The sequence below is a fragment of the Sturnus vulgaris genome, chromosome 19, assembly GCF_052056855.1.
Source record: "Sturnus vulgaris isolate bStuVul1 chromosome 19, bStuVul1.hap1, whole genome shotgun sequence".
NCBI lineage: Eukaryota > Metazoa > Chordata > Aves > Passeriformes > Sturnidae > Sturnus > Sturnus vulgaris.
The window spans coordinates 12490783-12508885 of NC_142261.1; the positions used below are offsets into that span (position 1 = coordinate 12490783).

Sequence of the window (18103 nt, forward strand, 5' to 3'; positions counted from 1 at the left end):
GGGAATGGCTTCCCACTGCCAGAGGGCAGGGCTGGATGGGATATTGGGAAGGAATTGTTCCCTGGCAGGGTGGGCAGGCCCTGGCACAGGGTGCCCAGAGCAGCTGTGGCTGCCCCTGGATCCCTGGAAGTGTCCAAGGCCAGGCTGGACAGGGCTGGGAGCACCCTGGAGTTGTGGGAGGTATCCCTGCCCATGGCAGGGGGTGCCACTGGTCCCTTCCATCCCAACCCATTCCATGATTCTGTGATGTAGAAGATTTTCCAAACCCAAATGCTCTTTATTCCCTGCAATGCACAGGCAGCAGAAGCCCTTTGCTGCTGGGGCTGCTTTGTGGCATTTGGGTGATTTCAGGGAAGCTTTGCTTGGCTCAGCCTGGGATCCCTGTGCCAGGACATGGCCCAGGAGCCTCCCTTGCTATGTCCTGTTGGGATTGCTCCACTCTGCTCCTCCCCAGAGCCACCCTTTGTGTCCTCCTGGCTCTTCCATCTTTGAAACTCTGGACAACTCCAATCTCAGCAAACAGCTTCTTCCCCTCTTCCCACTCAGTGTCTGGCTGCTGTAGCATTTCCCAGCTATAAATTCCAGCTGTCTTCGGTCTATTAGTGCTTTTCTTCTTCTATTAGCAACTTCTTAATTAAAAACTTGTAGCCAGCAGGGTAATACCAAGTAGGTCAACTGATGGGCTGAGGGGAAAGAGAAGCCCACAGCCAATGCTTATGTGGAGAATTACTGGATTTCAATCCAAAACTTACGTAGAATTTATGTCAGGATGGATTACAGCATGATTAGGACACATGCACAGGGAATTAATCAACATTTTGGAGGCCAGAGAGAATAAAAATCCCATTTTTCTTCAAACAGCAGTAGTTCCTGAGGAGGTCATTGTTCATGGCCACGGTGGGTGGAAAGGGCTGCCCCTGAAGCAAACCCCATCCAAGGATGGAAGTCCATGGTCAGCACTGGAAAGCAGGAAAGTGAACAGGGGAAAATGGTGGGTTTCTGTATTTAATCAGTTTCAGGTAAGTTTCAATTTGATTTTGGTTGGTTTTCTTCAGAAGGAACAGTGTTGGCACTTGAAGAGCTGCTGCTTCCACCTCTTGTCTGAATTTTATCACTGGGGCTTTGTCTAAAGTGAGAACATTCCAGCACCTTGGAATGACTTTCAGGGCTGTGTCTACATTAGGAAACCTCAAAACCGTGGATTTCAGTCCGGGGCAGGTGGGGGTCATTCCTAAAGGATTTGGTCTGGCCCCTTGTGGAATGGGACATTCCACCACACCTGAAATTTGCAGGTACCTGAGATTTTGGGGATTTTTTGGATTGCAACCCACCTCGTGTCCGTGCCGGGGCTGCGAACGCTCAGAGCCGGCTGTTCCCGAACACCAGGGCGCTGTCCTGGAGCACTGCCCCGCCCCCGTAGCTGCCCCTCGCTGACTCCACGGCCACCGGACACAGCTCCTGGTTGCACCACCTGGATGGGGAGAGGGATGGGCTGTGCCAGTCCTGCCACACTCACGGGGCTGGTGCCAACCTGAGCCGTGCCCAGGTGGGATCCCGCCCATCAGTGCGGGAACGGAGATGGCCCGAGCAGGGAAAGGCGCCGGGGCTGAGAGCAGCTGCTGCTCGTTCCCAGCTGTGCCCGTGGGTCTGGCCATGGCCACGGGTTGGATCAGTCCGGAGGCAGAGCAAAGCCTCTGGCACTGCCCATGGAATCATCCAGAACAGTCAGGGTGGGCAGGGCTGTGCCTACCTCAGAGCAGCACAGACGTCAGTAGAGGAAGCGCCAGGACGAGCAGCGTGTTCCATTAAAAGAGCTCCTGTGGGGGAGTAGGAGGTGTCAGCATTCCCAGGCTCCTGCCAGAACAGTCCAGGACTCAGGAAAAAAGGGTGGTTGGTTACTTCTCAGCAGTGCTTGAAGGCTGAGCTGCTTCAGCATGAAAGGTGGGGACTGAGCTTTAGAGCTGCCCCCTTGACCAAGGTGTGAATCAGGTGTCTATGGCTGATTCCCAGCCCTTTCCTGGTCCGAAATCCATCAGCACAGGAAGGACCTGCTGGAGTGAGTCTACAAGAGGGTATGGAGATGCTCCAAGGGCTGGAGTTAGACTGGGAGAGCTGGGGTTGCTCACCTGGAGAGGAGAAGGATCCAGGGAGAGCTCAGAGCCCCTTCCAGGGCCTAAAGGGGCTCCAGGAGAGCTGGAGAGGGACTGGGGACAAGGGATGGAGGGACAGGACACAGGGAATGGCTTCCCACTGCCAGAGGGCAGGGCTGGATGGGATATTGGGAAGGAATTGTTCCCTGGCAGGGTGGGGAGGTCCTGGCACAGGGTGCCCAGAGCAGCTGTGGCTGTCCCTGGATCCCTGGAATGTCCAAGGCCAGGTTGGACATTGGGGCTTGGAGCAGCCTGGGACAGTGGGAGGTGTCCCTGCCCATGGCACCCGTGACTAGAGGAGTTTTGATGTCCTTTCCCACCCAGCCCATTCTATGGCTGTGTGATTCCTGTCGTTGCCCTGCCTGTGTAGATCCGTGCCAGGCTGTAGGAGAAGTCCCTGGCTGCCAGCTCCATGGTCAGTGCCTGCTCTGAGCCCGCCATGAACTGTTGGAGCCGCCCGACGGCTTCCCGTGTCCTCTGCACAGCTGGGGACAGCTCCTCAGTGCCTGACGCCAGCTCCAGCTTCTTCTGTAGAGAGAACCACAGGAAAAATTCCAGTGCATCTGCCTTGTGCCAGGGAAGGGGCTACTGAGACCCTGGGCACACACCAGGTCCAGGTGGCTGTCGCTGGCACAGGTTGAGCAGCCAGGGAAGAGGATCTTCCCAAAAGGAAGCTGCCAGCCTTGCCTTGGGGAGAATTCCCTGTGACCAGAGCCAGCATGTTGCTGTTTCCATTCTGGCTTCCCAGCTGCATGTGGAGACCAGCTCTCATCCCCACCTCCCTCTAGCTCTATACCTGCATCAGGGTCCAATTCTCACAGAGTTATATTATTACTTGCACAAATATGCTCAAGCTGGGTCCAGGCAGGAAAATTCACACTTAAAGGAGCTTTCCTCTGCAAATTGTGTCAGTGGGAAAGGCCCCAGGACAAAAGGAAATGGCTACAAGCTCCACTGGGAGAGGTTCAATTTGGATATTAGAGAAAATTTCTCCACTTAAAGGGTGGTCAGGCACTGTCACAGCTGCCCAGGGCAGTGCTGGAGTCCCCATCCCTGGAAGGATTTAACAGCCACGTGGATGTGGCACTTGGGGACATGGGTCAGTGGTGGCCTTGGTAGTGCTGGGGAATGGCTGGACTTTATCCCAGAGGATTTTTCCAACCTAAAGGATTCTGTGATTCTGATTTAGATTAACCATTTAACTGTGCCAACAGCACTGCCTGATAGCTCTCCTCATTGAGCCAAGCTTCTGTTCTGCCACATTCCAAATCCCTTGTGAAAGCACCAGGGATACTCTGCCGAGAGAGTCTGGAATTGTTCTTTGGGCACGGCCTTCCCACACTGTTTATCTGTGTCTCCCTGTTAGGAGGGATGGGACACTGCCTGTGTTTGGGGCTGGCCCTGCCTCGTGGGCTGTGGTCCCATCTTTCTCAAACCTCTCTCTCTGCAGGACTGAGGGATCAGCTTGGAGAGCATCCCCAAAGGCTGGCTGTGAGCAGCACAGTGTGGTGGGAGGTGCTGTTCATTAATTAGCTCCACCAATAACCTGCAGACAAGACTGAAGCCTGTGAGCAGCAGCTACATAGAAGGAATCTTTTGTTTCTGAGGCTTTCAGTGCTGAGCTGATGCCGCAGCTCCTCTTACTGTACCAGATAATCCATCTGGGCTGGGCTGAGCCCAGGTTTGCTCTGTGTTCTCCAGCTGCTCAGACCCCAAACTTCCACAGTTCCCAGTGCTGCTGTTCTGGGCTCCAGGGGCAGAAACATCCCCAGCATGTGCCAGTCAAATACAACAACTCTAGTGCCAACATAAAGCCCATAAACCTCCAAGTCCATGGAATACTAACGAGGTGTTCTGAAGTAGCTCAGAGGTTGTTGCTAATGAGGATCACGGGTCCCAAAGGCATCAATTCCCAGAGTTTGGGTGGGAGCCAGCATGGCACTGGCTGAGCACAGGGACAATGTGTGCTGCTTGTGCCTGGGACATGAACGTGCTGTCACAGCTGGAAGGTCTGAACACCTGGAAATACGGATCAGGAATGCAAAAGCATAATTTATCCTTAAGGGATAAAAAAGACCTTGTATTTTCTTTGCTCACCAATAATTTACTTTTTTTTTGTTCCAATTGCACTTATTCCTTTCCTAACCAAAAGCCCTGGATCTCCTGGAAGGTTTTCCCATGCTCTCTTTGCACTTGGGATGGAGAGGCTGGGAGCTGCTCCAGGGCAATGCTCGGGGCAGGAGCAGCTCCTGTTGTCTCCTGGTTGCTCTGCTCCAGCTCTGGGAGGAAGCACACACAGCACCACTGCCCCACCCCCCCTTACCGCCTGAAACGATCAGCAAAGGAGCTTCAGAACTCCAATAGTTCTGATTCCCTCTGTTTTCGTGGAGAAATTTTAAGATGCTGCTCATTTGTTTGCTCTCACTGGCTCCCAAGCAATGTGGTCAGAGTGGTTTTTACTTACAAGATTAATCATGAGTATCTAAAAATACAGTGACAGGAGGAACATCCCAAACAGGGCTAAAAGCACAATTTCGTGTCAATGCTTGGAGCAAACACATGGCCCCACATCAATAACCTCGATTTGTTTCCTGCTGCCTGAAAATTGGGGTTGTGGTCTGAAAAGGACCTGAAAACACTGTCACATGTCTTGAGATTGCAGGGCTGATTTACAGCCTGATTTACCACCTGAATTGCAGCCCTACACAGAAATTCTCGAGGCAAGAGTTGATTCTGAGCCTTGCACGACATGTGTGGGGCTGGTGCTGAGACCCTGTCCTGGGATGTGCCCAAATTTCACCTGAAGTGACTCAAATGCAGTAATCAACGAACTGCCACGGGCTATTTTAGAGGCACTTTTGAGATTGTAATTGAATTTGAAAGTACAGCCAGGGCTCTGGCTCAAAATCCCAGCTAATAAAGTTTTAGTACAACATGAACTGACTGGCCCTGTGCAGTATCCACCTGAAATTCTCACCACAGCAGAGCTGCAAGTCAGGCTGTGTCCTGGACTGATCTCAAACCATGGGCAGCAGGGGAGGGGGAATTCTGTCCCTCTTGCCCCACTCAGGTGAGACCCCACCTGCAGAGCTGCCTCAGCCCTGGGCCCAGCACAGGAAGGACCTGGAGATGCTGGAGTGAGACCAGAGGAGGCCATGGAGATTCTCCAAGGGCTGGAGCCAGGCTGGGAGAGCTGGGGGTGCTCACCTGGAGAAGAGAAGGATCCAGGGAGAGCTCAGAGCCCCTTCCAGGGCCTAAAGGGGCTCCAGGAGTGCTGGAGAGGGACTGGGGACAAGGGATGGAGGGACAGGACACAGGGAATGGCTTCCCACTGCCAGAGGACAGGGCTGGATGGGATCTTGGAAAGGAACTGTTCCCTGGGAGGGTGGGAGACCCTGGCACAGGGTGCCCAGAGCAGCTGTGGCTGCCCCTGGATCCCTGGAATGTCCAAGGCCAGGTTGGACATTGGGGCTTGGAGCAGCCTGGGACAGTGGAATGTGGCTGGGGTGGGATGAGACATGTTTTCAGGTCCCTTCCATCCCAAACCATTCCATGATTCCATCCCTGTCTCTCACACTCATTCTTCTCCCCAGGATTTCTTGACTCATAACCTCTAGACAAAGTGGTTTGTAACAAACTCACCTATGTATTAAAAACCCTAAAAATTCAGCTTCTCATTCAGCTTCTCTGTGCAAGGATGGGGAAGTTCTCTGTATTTCCCTTTTCCTGAGGATTAATACTACCCTTGGTTCCTGCTCCTGATCACAGCCCAAGTAACACTGGGCATCTCACCATCAAATAGGTATCTATGAGATAGATCAGATCTCATTTATCAGAGAGAGAATAAAAGCAAAATCTGGAGTTACCCTTGAAATGACCTTCAGAGAACCAAGTGCTGTACAGGTACTAATGCTGCTTTCTGCAAAGCCTCTGACAATGGGCACAGGTCCTGCACACTGAGAACCTTGATGGACAAACATAAAATAAATTGTACTTGGTTTGTGTGCATCAATAAAAAGGAAATGGATTGGAGCTGTAAAAACTCCTTTATGATGGGTTAAATTATTTCCTCACTAGACAGATTGGGAGGGATGTTTCAAAATGAGCCAGACTCACAGACTGAAAGAATTTGGACACCTGGAGCTCAGAAAGATGTTGTTTATCACCTGTGAGTGAAAACCTGATTCTGGGATAGAAACTCAAGCACGTTCCTGCAGAACTCTGCAGACACAAATACCTCCCAGGCTGCCTTTCCAGCACCTGGCTGCCCGAGGCATAAAGGAAAAGCTTAAATTGGCCAGGTCTGCTCTATCCAGAACGGGAACATTCACACTGCTGAACCCACCCTAGCCCCTCTCCCTGGACATGCAGCAGCCTCGGTGTGCCATGGACAGTGAAGGCAGTGGCACTACTGGAATTTGGAGACCTTGGAGCCGGCACTCACTCCCCTCCAGCCACAGGCACAGCGTGATTGATGGGAGCACTGAGGAGCTCGTTAATTAATGACTCTCAGTGCTCGTGCTCCTGCTCTGCAGGTCCCTGCTCTGCATCACAGCGCTGTGCTCCCTAATGCTTCCCTATTATCCATCTGTTGAGCAGCTGGAGGGGCCCTCCCAGCTGCACCAGGGAGGTGCTGCGGGGTGCAGCACAGCACCTTTGTGGGGTGTTTGTTTAAATTAGTGTTCAGTGTAAGACTGTGGAGGCTGCTTCTTTCCAAATCATTTTAGAGCCTACCCACAGCTCCTTTACTTCCCCATCCATTACCTGCAGTGTCAGCCTAAGCAGTTGTTTGCCAACAGCTGGATTTGTCCCCAGCAGATGTGCTCAGTCCTGTCCCTGAGCAGATCTGGCTTCTTGTTTGGTGGCCAAATCGTTTGAGGTATTTCCCTCTTCTCAAAAGTTGTCTGAGAGGACGGCAAGGGGACCCTCACCCCTGGAGGTCAGAGAGGTGCTGTGTACAGAGCACAGCTGGACTGGGGGGTGAGATGGGACACAAGTTGCCAACTGCAGCCGCTGTGAGAACTGCTCAGGCTCTGGAAAGCTCTATTCCCAGACGCTTCCCTTCTCACAGGGCCTGGGTGGGAAGGTGAAGGCTGCACCAAATCCAGCACTCCAGATGCCCAGGATTGCCTTGCTGTGCCTGGGTTAATGAGATCTGGATTATTGTGTCTGGATTAATAACGACACCTCTGAGACAACACCCTCTGATCCTGCCTCCTGTCTCACTTTTTGGGATGCACCAAGCCAGGTATGCTCCTTCACCTTCATGAAACTCTGAGCTGCTTTGAACTCCTGTCACCTGAGCAGCTTTAAAAGTAGAGCCAGAGAACAGCAAATCCAAAGAGGCAGAAATGGCATTCCTTTGTCTCTTTCCATCTTTTCAGGGAATAAAAATAGAAAGTCATAATGCAGTAGATAGCCCTAGTGAGGTTCAATACTCAGCGCTCCTGTGGTGATTTTCCAGTTAAGAAACAAAACCACAAAATTATTTTGGATTCAGGAAGGTGAGTCACGTTAAAAATACACTTATTTTGGTACCTGTCTTGAGGAACTCTGACAGTGCCAAGCTCCCCACTGCTGAGCTGAAAGTATCTGCACACAAGGATCCTGGATGAGCACTGCCTGCATCCTGCTTTTGGAAGAGCTATTTAAGGAGCAGAATTGTAAGACACAATTCCAATTGTTGGAATACTTGTCTAAAGCTTTCAGTTTGGGCCTATTCCCTGCCAGTCTCAATCAGAAGCACAAACCCAAAGAAGGTTGGGTCAAGGTGGGTGAGTCAGGCTGAGCAGGGCTGCAGCTGGGGGCTCACCTGCACTGAGGACAGGAACGCAGCCATCACCTGCCCTTGGCTCTTGACCAGGGATCGCAGCACATCCAGGGACAGGATATTGGTTGTTCCCTCCCATATGGACAGCACCTGTGGGGAAGAGGGACTGTAGAAGAGCATGAGGGAGCCTTTGCAGTGACTGCAGCAAAGAAGGGGAGTGTGAGACAACAAAGACACAGGGTAGAAGTAAGAGACAGCAGGGATATCTCCAGAGATGTCTTGTCTCACAACAAGTGGAAGGGAGCAGTGGATCAGCTCCATTGCCGTGCTAGGGAACAGCCTCAGCACCAGGAACACATCCTGTCCTTCCCTGGGGGTGACTGGGCTCAGCAGGAAGGCAGTGAGGGAAGAGCTGCCACACCTGGAGTGCGCCTGGGAGGGCTGTGTTCTCCCCTGAATGTGTCTCTAGCAGAAAACCAGAGTGCTGTGCAGGGGACTTGGTGACACACAGGATCGACCTTCTCCTGCCACCCTCTTACCAGAGTATCCCGGAGTATGACTGGCAAGCCTGTGTCCTCCATGTAACCTTGGCCCCCAAAACTCTCCATTGCCTCAACAGCCACGGCAGAAGCCTGCAAAATGCAGAGAGCTGGCATGATCCACAGTGCCTCAGGGGAAAGTCCAACCTCCCACACCACACAGCAGCTCCTGCTGGGATAGGATGACTGGGTCCTGCTCATCTCCTGAGGCAATTTGGTCAGGTCCTACTGCAGGAGGAGCAGATGGGAATGAAGCCTGAGTGACACTGAGAGAGGACCAGCAGGAGCAGAAGCTCCAGAGCAGGAACTGCTGCAGGTCCTGCAGGTGTCCCCTGCTCTCACTGCTGTCACTCACTCCTCTTCCCAGCTCTGTGGCTGCCAACATTCCACACTCTGGGCTAACCAATCTGTTCCATACCTGCTTCCCTGTGTACAGTTTGGCCACTGGGACGAGCAGCCTCAGCAGCAGCTGCTCCTGCTCACTTGCCAAGTTGGTTTCAGCCAGGCCCAGCAGGCGAACAATCTCCATAAGCAGCAGAAACGCCCCTCTGACCTGCACCTGTGAACAGAGGACAGGGGCATTCACTGGCAGAGAACTTGGACTCTGCTGACTCCAGGACTCCATGGCTGAGGTTGCCTCCAGGGTAAAATGCCACCCCTGCCTGCTCAGACCCACAGCTTCAGAGACCTCTGAGCAGCTAAGGCACAAGTATGGAATATTAAAGGTTCTGTGCCACTCTTGAACACTGTGATTCAGTAAAGAGGGAATGTGTTTCATCAGGCCTACTTGAGCCTTAACAAAGCTCCTAAAAGGCATCCAGGCCCCAAATCCACATCCTTTTGAAAGGTAAGGGATATGAGATGATGGTCAACCTCTGAGCATCAAGATCTGCAAGGTCCATGACAGATTTCTTCCTGAGCAGCTTACTTCCCTGGCAAATTTTAATATGGGAAGCATCACGGTACAGAGTTCTGTGTTGTGGGACTATGCAGGATCCGCCCTTCCTTTCAGAGGGGGTGTTCTGGCCACAGGCAATGAGATGCTGGAGCCTGAAGTCATGTTTGACAGATGTTGATCACCTTCCCCCACCCTGCAAGAGAATTTTTAAATACTGTTTACAGCCCATCTAATGGTGCAGGAGCTCCCAAGGAAGTTGGATAAGTCCATACCAGTCTCGGACAAGAGTTAAGTGACTGTGGTGTCAGGCCTGGATTCTGAGGCAAGCACCCAACTTCAGAGGTCATGGCTTATTGTAGTAAGGGCACTCCTTTCTCTCAAGGAAACTCCCAGGTAATTGCTTAGGATAACCCAAAGTCCAGCAGAGGAGTTAGGTGTGTAATCAGATCAAATCCCACTACAGTACAACAATTCCCTTGCTGCATCCACCTTGCTGTAGCAGGAATGGCCTCCTAAATCTGAGTGCAGGCAGGCTGGCTGTGCTCACTCACAGCACAGGATCTCTGCCCTCTTTCCTTCCCAACAGGTTCAGCTTGGCTCCCAAAAGCCTCACCTCCATCCGGGCTATTGTCTGCATGTGCAGGGGATGGTCCTTGAGGAGCTTCCCAAAGGCCACGCGCTTGCGGGCATAGTCCCTGCTCAGACTGATCATCCTGCAGGAAACACACACAGGGAACAGTTACACCAGCAGCTCTCCACTTCTGAGCATTTCCTTCCAGTCCCCTCCACCACAGGAACCCTGCTCAGCTGTACCACACCTGTCCAGGTTACCCACCCACGGGCCACCCTCCTCCATGACTGCTGGCTCCAGGCCTGTCCCACAGAGGGCACACTCGGCTGCAATACTGAGCCCTGCAAAGTCCCCCCGTCCTGCAATGCTGAGCCCTGCAAAGTCCCCCTGTCCTGCAATGACCAGCTGCTCCTTCAGCCCAGGGGGATCCATGCTGCCTTCACCTTCTCATGGAAGCCACTGCACCAATGACGTTGTGGATCCGAGTGATGTTCAGCATGTTGGAGATGGCAGCCACTCCACGACCCTCTGCAGAGATCTGCAAGGAACAAGGGCTGATGTGAGCCTTGGATAGGGATGGACATGGGAATGAAAATGGTATCAACAGACACATGGACATGGGCTGTCCACTCTGTCGCAGTCTGCCCTCAGGCACTCAGAGACCTGCTTGCTTCAGCCAAGTCTGTGGTGTGATGTGGCTGCCCCATCCCTGGAAGTGTCTCAGGCCAGGCTGGATGGGACCTGGAGCAACCCGGTCTGGTGGAAGGTGTCCCTGCCCATGGCAAGGGGTGGAATGAGATGAGCTTTAAGGTCCCTTCCAACCCAACCTATCCTGGGATTCTGAGGATAGAGAAGTGGCTTTTGGAGACCGTGTCAGCATGATCAGTTCTGATCCCTGCTGCTTGTTCCTACCGGCACACTACACAAACTGTCCCTCAGCTGGCTCAGGAACCAGGAGTAGAGAAATGACCAGCCTAAAATAACTTTTTTTTTGTTGTCTTCTCTCACATCTTTTCCTGAACTCTTCTCAGCTCTGCCCCACATAGAGTCACACCAGTGAATTGTTCTGTGAGGTGGACAGCCAAGCCACAGAGGTGGAAAAGAGGAACTTTTTCAGTTGGGATCTCTGCTGAAAAGCTCCAGGAGTGCCATGCCAGGGCAGCCCAGTCCCCAGAGCAGGGGAACTCTTACACACCAGCTCTGCTCTGGCTCCTTGCAGCCACAGCTCTGCTGTTGCCATCTGCCTCGTGCCGAGCTTATCCTTCAGCCTTTGCACCTGGATGCTGTTCAGCTTCCCCTCCTCATCCCGAACCCTCAGGAAGAACAGGGACAGGCCTCTGGAGCCCTGGGTACACTGCAAGGCACACAGAGAGGATTTCATTACATTGCAACAAGGAATAAAAAGAATGTACCTGCTCCTTCCCCTGGTTCCCCATCCAACAGAACTGGTTTACCTGTCCTTCAGCATCTGCTATCCTGGCCAGGGTTAATGTCATATCAGAATCAGCTGCTGATGTGAACCACTTAAATCCATAGAGACGATAGGAGCCATCCGGCTGCTTCCTGGCCACGGTCTCGGTGCCATTTGCTGAAAAAGAGGAGAAAATATCCTGGTCTTATGGGAACTTCTGTGTCAATCAATGCTGATTTTACAGCATAAGCATCAGCTCCTTTAAGGCACTTCTTGCTACAAGGATGGAGCATGGGTTAGCTCTTAATCTCTTTCATTGACACTTGATAAGAAATGCAGTGTGTATAATCCAGTGCCTCCAGTTCTTTAGGGGTTACCACAGCCAAGAACACAAAGGGCTCTGTGTGCACAAGAGGACAGAGATTGGATCTTTTGTTGGTGAAAAAGCAGAGCTGTGCAGAGGATTTGGATGATTTCTGCTGAAGTCCTAAACCAGCTCCCTGGCTTTTTAGGTTCCCCATATCTTTTGTGTTCGGTTCTCACTGCCACATCTGTTCCCACCCCAGAGCACGTACCAACATCTGAGCCACCCCTTCGCTCAGTCATCCACTGGCCAGAGGTCCAGAACTTCTGGGGGTCACGGGATGTCAGATGGTCAAAAGCGCTTCTCAGAGATCCAGGAAAACCCAGTGACTGTTTGAGGAGAGGGAAAAAACCCTGAGATGATCATAACACAATAGCTGACATTATACAGTTGCCTTATGCCTCAGGACTCAGACGGGCCAGTCTGGAAGCCAGGTGGGTGCCCTGCACTGCAGAGCATCTGCCAGTGCTGCTGAGAGCCTGTGAGCCAGCCCAGCTCCTGCAGCACTGTGCAGACAGAAGGTGCAGACCTGTGTTACAACACAGAGTTCTGAGCATCCCTATCCCTTTGGATTTCTGGAAAGAGAGGTCTCAAGCAGCCCACGTGCCATGTTCATGTACGCTGGATGTCACCAGCATCCAGAGAGCTGCAGGAAAGAGGGAACAGCCCTGTGCTGGTTTAAGTTTTGGTGAATAAAAAGCCCCAGGGTTGGCTACCTAAGGGATATTTTCCTCTGAATCCTACATAGCCTCTGAAGCAATGCAAAGGGGGTCACTAAGATGCAGAGCCAAAAGTTCCAGTTGGTAAAGGCTTGGTGGTTTGGTGAATTTACATCAGATATGGATCTGACCTGTTATGTCTAACCGCCACTCCACACAAAAATGGGAAAACAAATTATCTTGGAATAAAAATATATCATAGGATCACAGAAATACAGAATAGTGTGGGTTGCAAGAGCTCTTAGAGCTCATCCAGTCCCACTCCCTTCCATGAGCAGAGATACCTTCTACTACACCAGCTTGTTTCAAGCCTGTCCAACCTGGCCTTGCACACTTCCACTTGGGACACCTTTCCAGCTACCTGCAGTGCCACAGGTGCCATGTGCAGCAAAGGCCTTATTGAACACAGTGCTGTCAGTGACTATAAAAGCTGGCATGGGCACAAAGGCTTCGTCCCTAATGGAGAAAGGCAGTGGGAGACAGAGCTGAGTCACAGAGCAAGGAAGGGCTGTGCCCAGAACCAGATGGATCAGTGCTCCTCAATCCTTGGCTGGTGCTCCTGCCTCTAACCAGCAGTGTCAGGACATGGGCTGTGCCCTAGGGACAAGCTCATACCTCAATGACTTTGGCTGCCCCATCAGTCATGGCCAGTGGACAGCTGAAACCTCCAGAGGAGCTTGAGAACAAGTACAGTTTGACAGCCTGGTACAGGCGGCTGGGAGAGGGAGAGACAGAGGGAAAACAGACGGGTTACACAACAGTGCAACAGCAGGAGGATAAAATATCTCGACTGGGAAGAGAGGAAAAATTACAGCCAGGACAGTTGAGGATCAGACCACTCATTTGTGAGAGGGCAAAAATGGTTCCAGCCAGGAAGAGGAGCAGCAGAGTTTCTCAGTCCTAGTGAGACAGCCAGCATCAGGCCAGCTTGGGCAGTTTTTAACAGTAAGAAATGTGGATCTGTCTCCATGGTCTGGAATACATAAAACCTGCAAGCGAAATCCCACATCTTTAGCTGCATTACAACTAACACGCACAAAGATGGAGTGGTGCAGGGAACTGCCAAGCCCCACAATCAGGAAGGTGACATCAAAGAATATTATGATCAAGTGTAGGCCATTAGTTATGGCTTATCATTGGTGAGGTGGAACATTGCAGTGGACAGACAGAGCTGCTGAGGACAGCAGGAGGTGTGCTGGTGTCCATGCAGCATCTGCTACTGGTTACACAACCAGTCCTGCAAAAAGCTGAATAAACCTTGCTAAGAATAATCAGGAAGGCACTGAGTCATTCCCAATTTCCCCTAGTTACCTCCAGTTGGAGTATCTTCTCTCATAGGCCTCAGCAATCAGCCCTTCTTCTGCTGAGATCTCCTTCATCCTCCTCCACGCCGAGCAGGTGTAGATGTGATCCACACGCTGCCCCCAGGCATCGTACTGCCGGAACACGGGGGGGTTCAGCTCACACTCCCAGCTTAGAGGTTGGATCTTGGTATGCAGGCGGTTTCCAAACCTCTCCAGGTCCTGGTGCACCTCCTCTAGGACCTGTGGAGCAACAAGAAGAGCCATTCAGCACATCCCAGCCTCAGTCCCAGCTGGAAGGGCAGAGGACTGACCATCCTGTCCTGCAGTGCCAGTGGTCTCTTGCCTCTCGGCCCTTCCACGCATTCCATAACACAGCACGACATCTCCCTCAGCCTCTGCTTGCACAGCTGTGCTCTGCTGCCACTTTTTCTCTTTTTTCCCTCAAAATCATTTTTTCAAGTTACTTTTGGCAGTGTGTCTGGATTTCACAAAAGACAGAAGCACTTTAGTGTCAAGGCTGAGAATGACACAGATGCACACGAGCAGGGGGGTTAGACAAGACTCTGGTCTCCAGAGTTCCCTTGGCTGCACCGTGATTTATTGCTGGAGAAGAATGCCAGGGGAAGGGCTGCCAAAAACGGAATGCCTTCATCTGTACAGGAAAACTTCCAGTGGGCTCAGCAGCTACCTGCCTGTCAGATTAGAAAAGGAGGGATGGAGCAGTCTTTTCAGCTTCAGCCTGGCACGCAACATGTCTGGATTCAAATTCCTACCCTGCACACAGCTTCCTGAAGGATTTGTGTACCCTCGTTTCTGCTGGGCTTGTCTGATCTGGATGGAGTAAAATGTCCATAGTTAATGGACGGAAACCAGCACTCACAGAGGAGTGATTCATTCCAGCCCCCTCAGATCCCTACTTCAGGGTGACAGGAATTACCTTTTGCAAGTTTTCTTACATGTCTATGAGCAAAGCCAAGTGAAGGTACCCAGATTTAAATAACCTGAATATTAGATAATTAAAATCAGGCAAGGAGGACCCATCCTCCAGCCCTGTTGGACCTCACTAGCCTGAACACATCCAAGACTGTGTTGGGATGAAAGAAGCACCTGGTTTTCTTCCATGAGTGGAACGGTTTTTGCTTTTCTCTGCCTCTCCAGAGATGCTTGTTCCCTCCTCAATAAAATAATGAAGGAGGCGAATGACATAATTGCTGCATCCAAAATTGTGCAGTTATAAACTCCATTAATTTCCTATTGATGAAATACAAACATGGCATTTCCCTTTCCCTGCCTGTCCCTGTATTGACCTTCCATTAATCTACATCCTGTGTGATTGATTCCTTCCTCCCTCTGCCACTCCATGTGTGTGATGAGGATCAAACACACATTGTCCAGATGCCACTCTGGAAGTCTCCACCCTCAGACCAGCCCGTTTTCCTTCAGCTGAACGGTGAAAAGGTATTAATAATCACAAAACAAGCCAAAACCACACACGAGAGCCTGTCAGCTGCTCCAGCTCATGCCACACCCATATTTGCCATGGGCGGGCACCTCCAATCTTTATCACGGCCTGACAACAAATCAAAGGTAGTTTTTGAGGCATAACCTAGGAATCCAAAGTTCATGGAAGCACAAGAATCTTTGAACTGTTGACCTGGTGGGTTTTTTGTGGGCAGAAGAACATGAGTCTACCAAGTAGATCTCTTGGTCTGAGTTCATACAAGGAACTCATACAACAATCCCTTCACCATCATCCATATTTCTTAAAAACCCCAGCTGCCTCACTGGGAGCTCATGCCCTGACCACACACAGCCTGACAAACCACAGAATTACCCAAAAAAGTGTGTTTAATTCCAAGGTGAAAGAACAAAATCAAAACTCCTACACTTGTGACTGCTGAATGTCACACACAGCAGCCTCGGTGCTCCAAAGAATGGACACTGGGATGTGGAGGGGTCAGGGCTGAGGCTGCTGGGTGGTCTCATTCACCTTAATCTGTCCTTTGATGTCTCAAGCATGAAGATATGTGAAATGTGCAAATTAATGCACATTAGGAGTGCAAATAGATATCCTTTATATTAAAGGATGTATTTTCAGGGCAGCAAAGCCTGATAGATCCCTCTTCACAACAACACCCAGAAGAAGCAGGTGCTTAATTCTGTCTTCTCCTTAAATCACCTTAAAACAGAGAAAGAAAATTTTTGTGCCATTTCAAGAAAATTTCTGTGTTTGACATGGAATAGCAAACAGGAATCAGCCTCCAGCTTGGGTGGGACACCCAAAGCTTCAGGGGTTGCTGCTGTCCTGAAGGGGAAGGTGATCCCATGGAGAGCAGGCTCTCAGTGCTGCAGCCCGGGCTCTCCTTTCCAGCAGTGAGGCAACACTGCCCCACTGGGACTGAGTGCAGAAATGAAAGGGAGATGCTGCTCCCGGTTCTCTGGAAGGTTTTGGAGCTGCTTTTCTCGGTGTGGGGAAGGAGTGGAAGCAGCTTTGTTGTACTGGGAGACCTGAATCATGCTTCTTCTGAAGGTGCAGATTAGGAGCAGGATCTTCATGGTTACCCAAAGGCATCCTCATTCCCTGTCTTCTCTTCTGGCAAGAAGGCCACAGTGGTGTTTAGGGAGGCCTCATTCCTCTCTTTTGGGATGGCTGTTACAAACTCCCAGCACTGCCACCACACTCTTCCCATGCTGTGTCTGCCAGGCCTCACTGACCTGGAGAGCAAGCAGGGCAAGTGGGAGCCTCACTGAAGGCGAGGTCCCCTCCCCTCTGCTCACCTGGTGGCTTTAGAAGTCATGGCATTGCTTCTGCTGGAATAAATCATGGAGAGAGGTCACACTCTGCTCCATGAAAACTGCTCCCTGAAAAGTGAGGAGCACTTGTGATGGGGGTGATGGCAGAGGCCCTCCAGGGAGGGAGGGCTGGAGGGAAAAGGGAACTAGGGAAAAGGGAACGAGGTAAAAGATCTTTGGAAAGAGACCAGAAAATGGGCCTGGAAAAACACAGGTACTCAAGAAACACTGTGCTCTCCCCTGTCAGCTGGGCAAACCACCACAAATGGACAGTCTGGCATCTCCTGTAGGACTCGAGCTCACAGTACAGACCTCCAGAGCTTGGGTCACCCCCCATCTGCACCCCTGAAATCCATATAGAGCCTTTCCTGGCTGGAAAATGAACCCAGAAAAGCCACCGACCTGTGCTGAGAACAAGCAAACCCCAAGGGGCCTTTCTGCCCTCTTGAGTACTCGGCTGAGAACAGCCCCAGCCCTTAGGAATTTTCCTTAAAACCCCTTTTTCCCCTGGAAGAGAGATGGAAGAACAAAGCAGAGTTTGGAAGCATCTTAGTTTGATTCCTCCCTCAGAAATTCCTTTCTCTAAATGACCAGACAACAAATGCCCACAATGACAATCCAAAAACAGCATTGCAACATCCAGCCCAGTCCCAGGAGCCCACTGAGCCATTTACTGTGTGTGTCCCGGCAGAATTTGTCATCCCTGCCCTCAGACACACATTTTAAGGAATGCTGATAAATTCCCTCCAGTTAAACACTCAAAGGCACAAAAGGCTCAGACAAATATTCAATTCAGAGTCTGAAGCAGCAAGTCAGCAGAGCTGTGGTGGATACACACAGAAACACAAACAGACCTTGGGAGGAAGGTGTGTTTTCAAGTAACTCCGAAGCAAAGTGTCTTCCAAGTACTGGTTCCCAATCTCAGGCTGCTCGTGGAAGAGGGCCTCCGTTTCACTCCTTGCAAGGTGCATTTCCAGATCTTCTAACGCCTGTTTTCCCTTCAGGCCAGCCTGTTGCTCCTGCCCCACAGCGGTGTTGATTCCTTTAACACTCAGCATTTGGCAGCTGGCCCAAGGCAGAAAGTGACCTGATTGCTGCAACTTGCAGGTGGCACTGAACCTCCACAAGGGCAAGCGACAGGCAAACATGATCCAGCAAAGCCCTGGGGGTCACGCCTACAGCTCTCCCCTCCAGACCTTTCCTCACACGGCAGCACCAGTCCTGGTTTGTTAGGGTGAAGTTACTATTTAAAAAAAAATCAGTGAGGTCTTGTCTCCTCCCTCAGGGAGGAGCTTTCCAGCGGCTGTTGTTAACTGAACTAGGGAAAAGGTCTTTGGAAAGAGGTCAGAAAACGGCCTAGAAAAACTCGAGTACTCAAGAGAAACTGTGTTCTCACCTATTCATAACTGGACAGACTGCCATTTCCAGAGCTGGGGGAACTGGGAAGGGCATGCTCTCACCAGCACCCTCCTGAATTGCTTGGAATATACATGAAAAGGAAAAAAATATGTTTCCTTATCTGAAGGATAACAAATTGCCTGGAGATGGGAAGAATTGCTTTAGGCAGATTATTCTGCAAATAAG

General features: G+C 51.2%; 1 protein-coding gene across 1 annotated transcript; it reads right to left on the reverse strand.

Annotated features, from left to right (window-relative positions):
* Positions 1 to 734: 734 nt before the first annotated feature.
* On the reverse strand, positions 735 to 17808 carry LOC106864974 (acyl-CoA dehydrogenase family member 11-like). The gene is made up of 15 exons (XM_014894777.2): positions 17374 to 17808; positions 13734 to 13966; positions 13038 to 13137; positions 11915 to 12032; positions 11383 to 11516; positions 11124 to 11282; positions 10372 to 10466; positions 9971 to 10070; positions 8878 to 9018; positions 8460 to 8552; positions 7963 to 8070; positions 2513 to 2678; positions 1751 to 1817; positions 1332 to 1471; positions 735 to 959 (listed from the first exon to the last, which is right to left on the reverse strand). Exons 1-14 carry the CDS (start codon positions 17665 to 17667, stop codon positions 1360 to 1362), a joined length of 1920 nt encoding a protein of 639 aa, XP_014750263.1. The 5' UTR covers positions 17668 to 17808; the 3' UTR covers positions 735 to 959; positions 1332 to 1359.
* Positions 17809 to 18103: the final 295 nt, after the last annotated feature.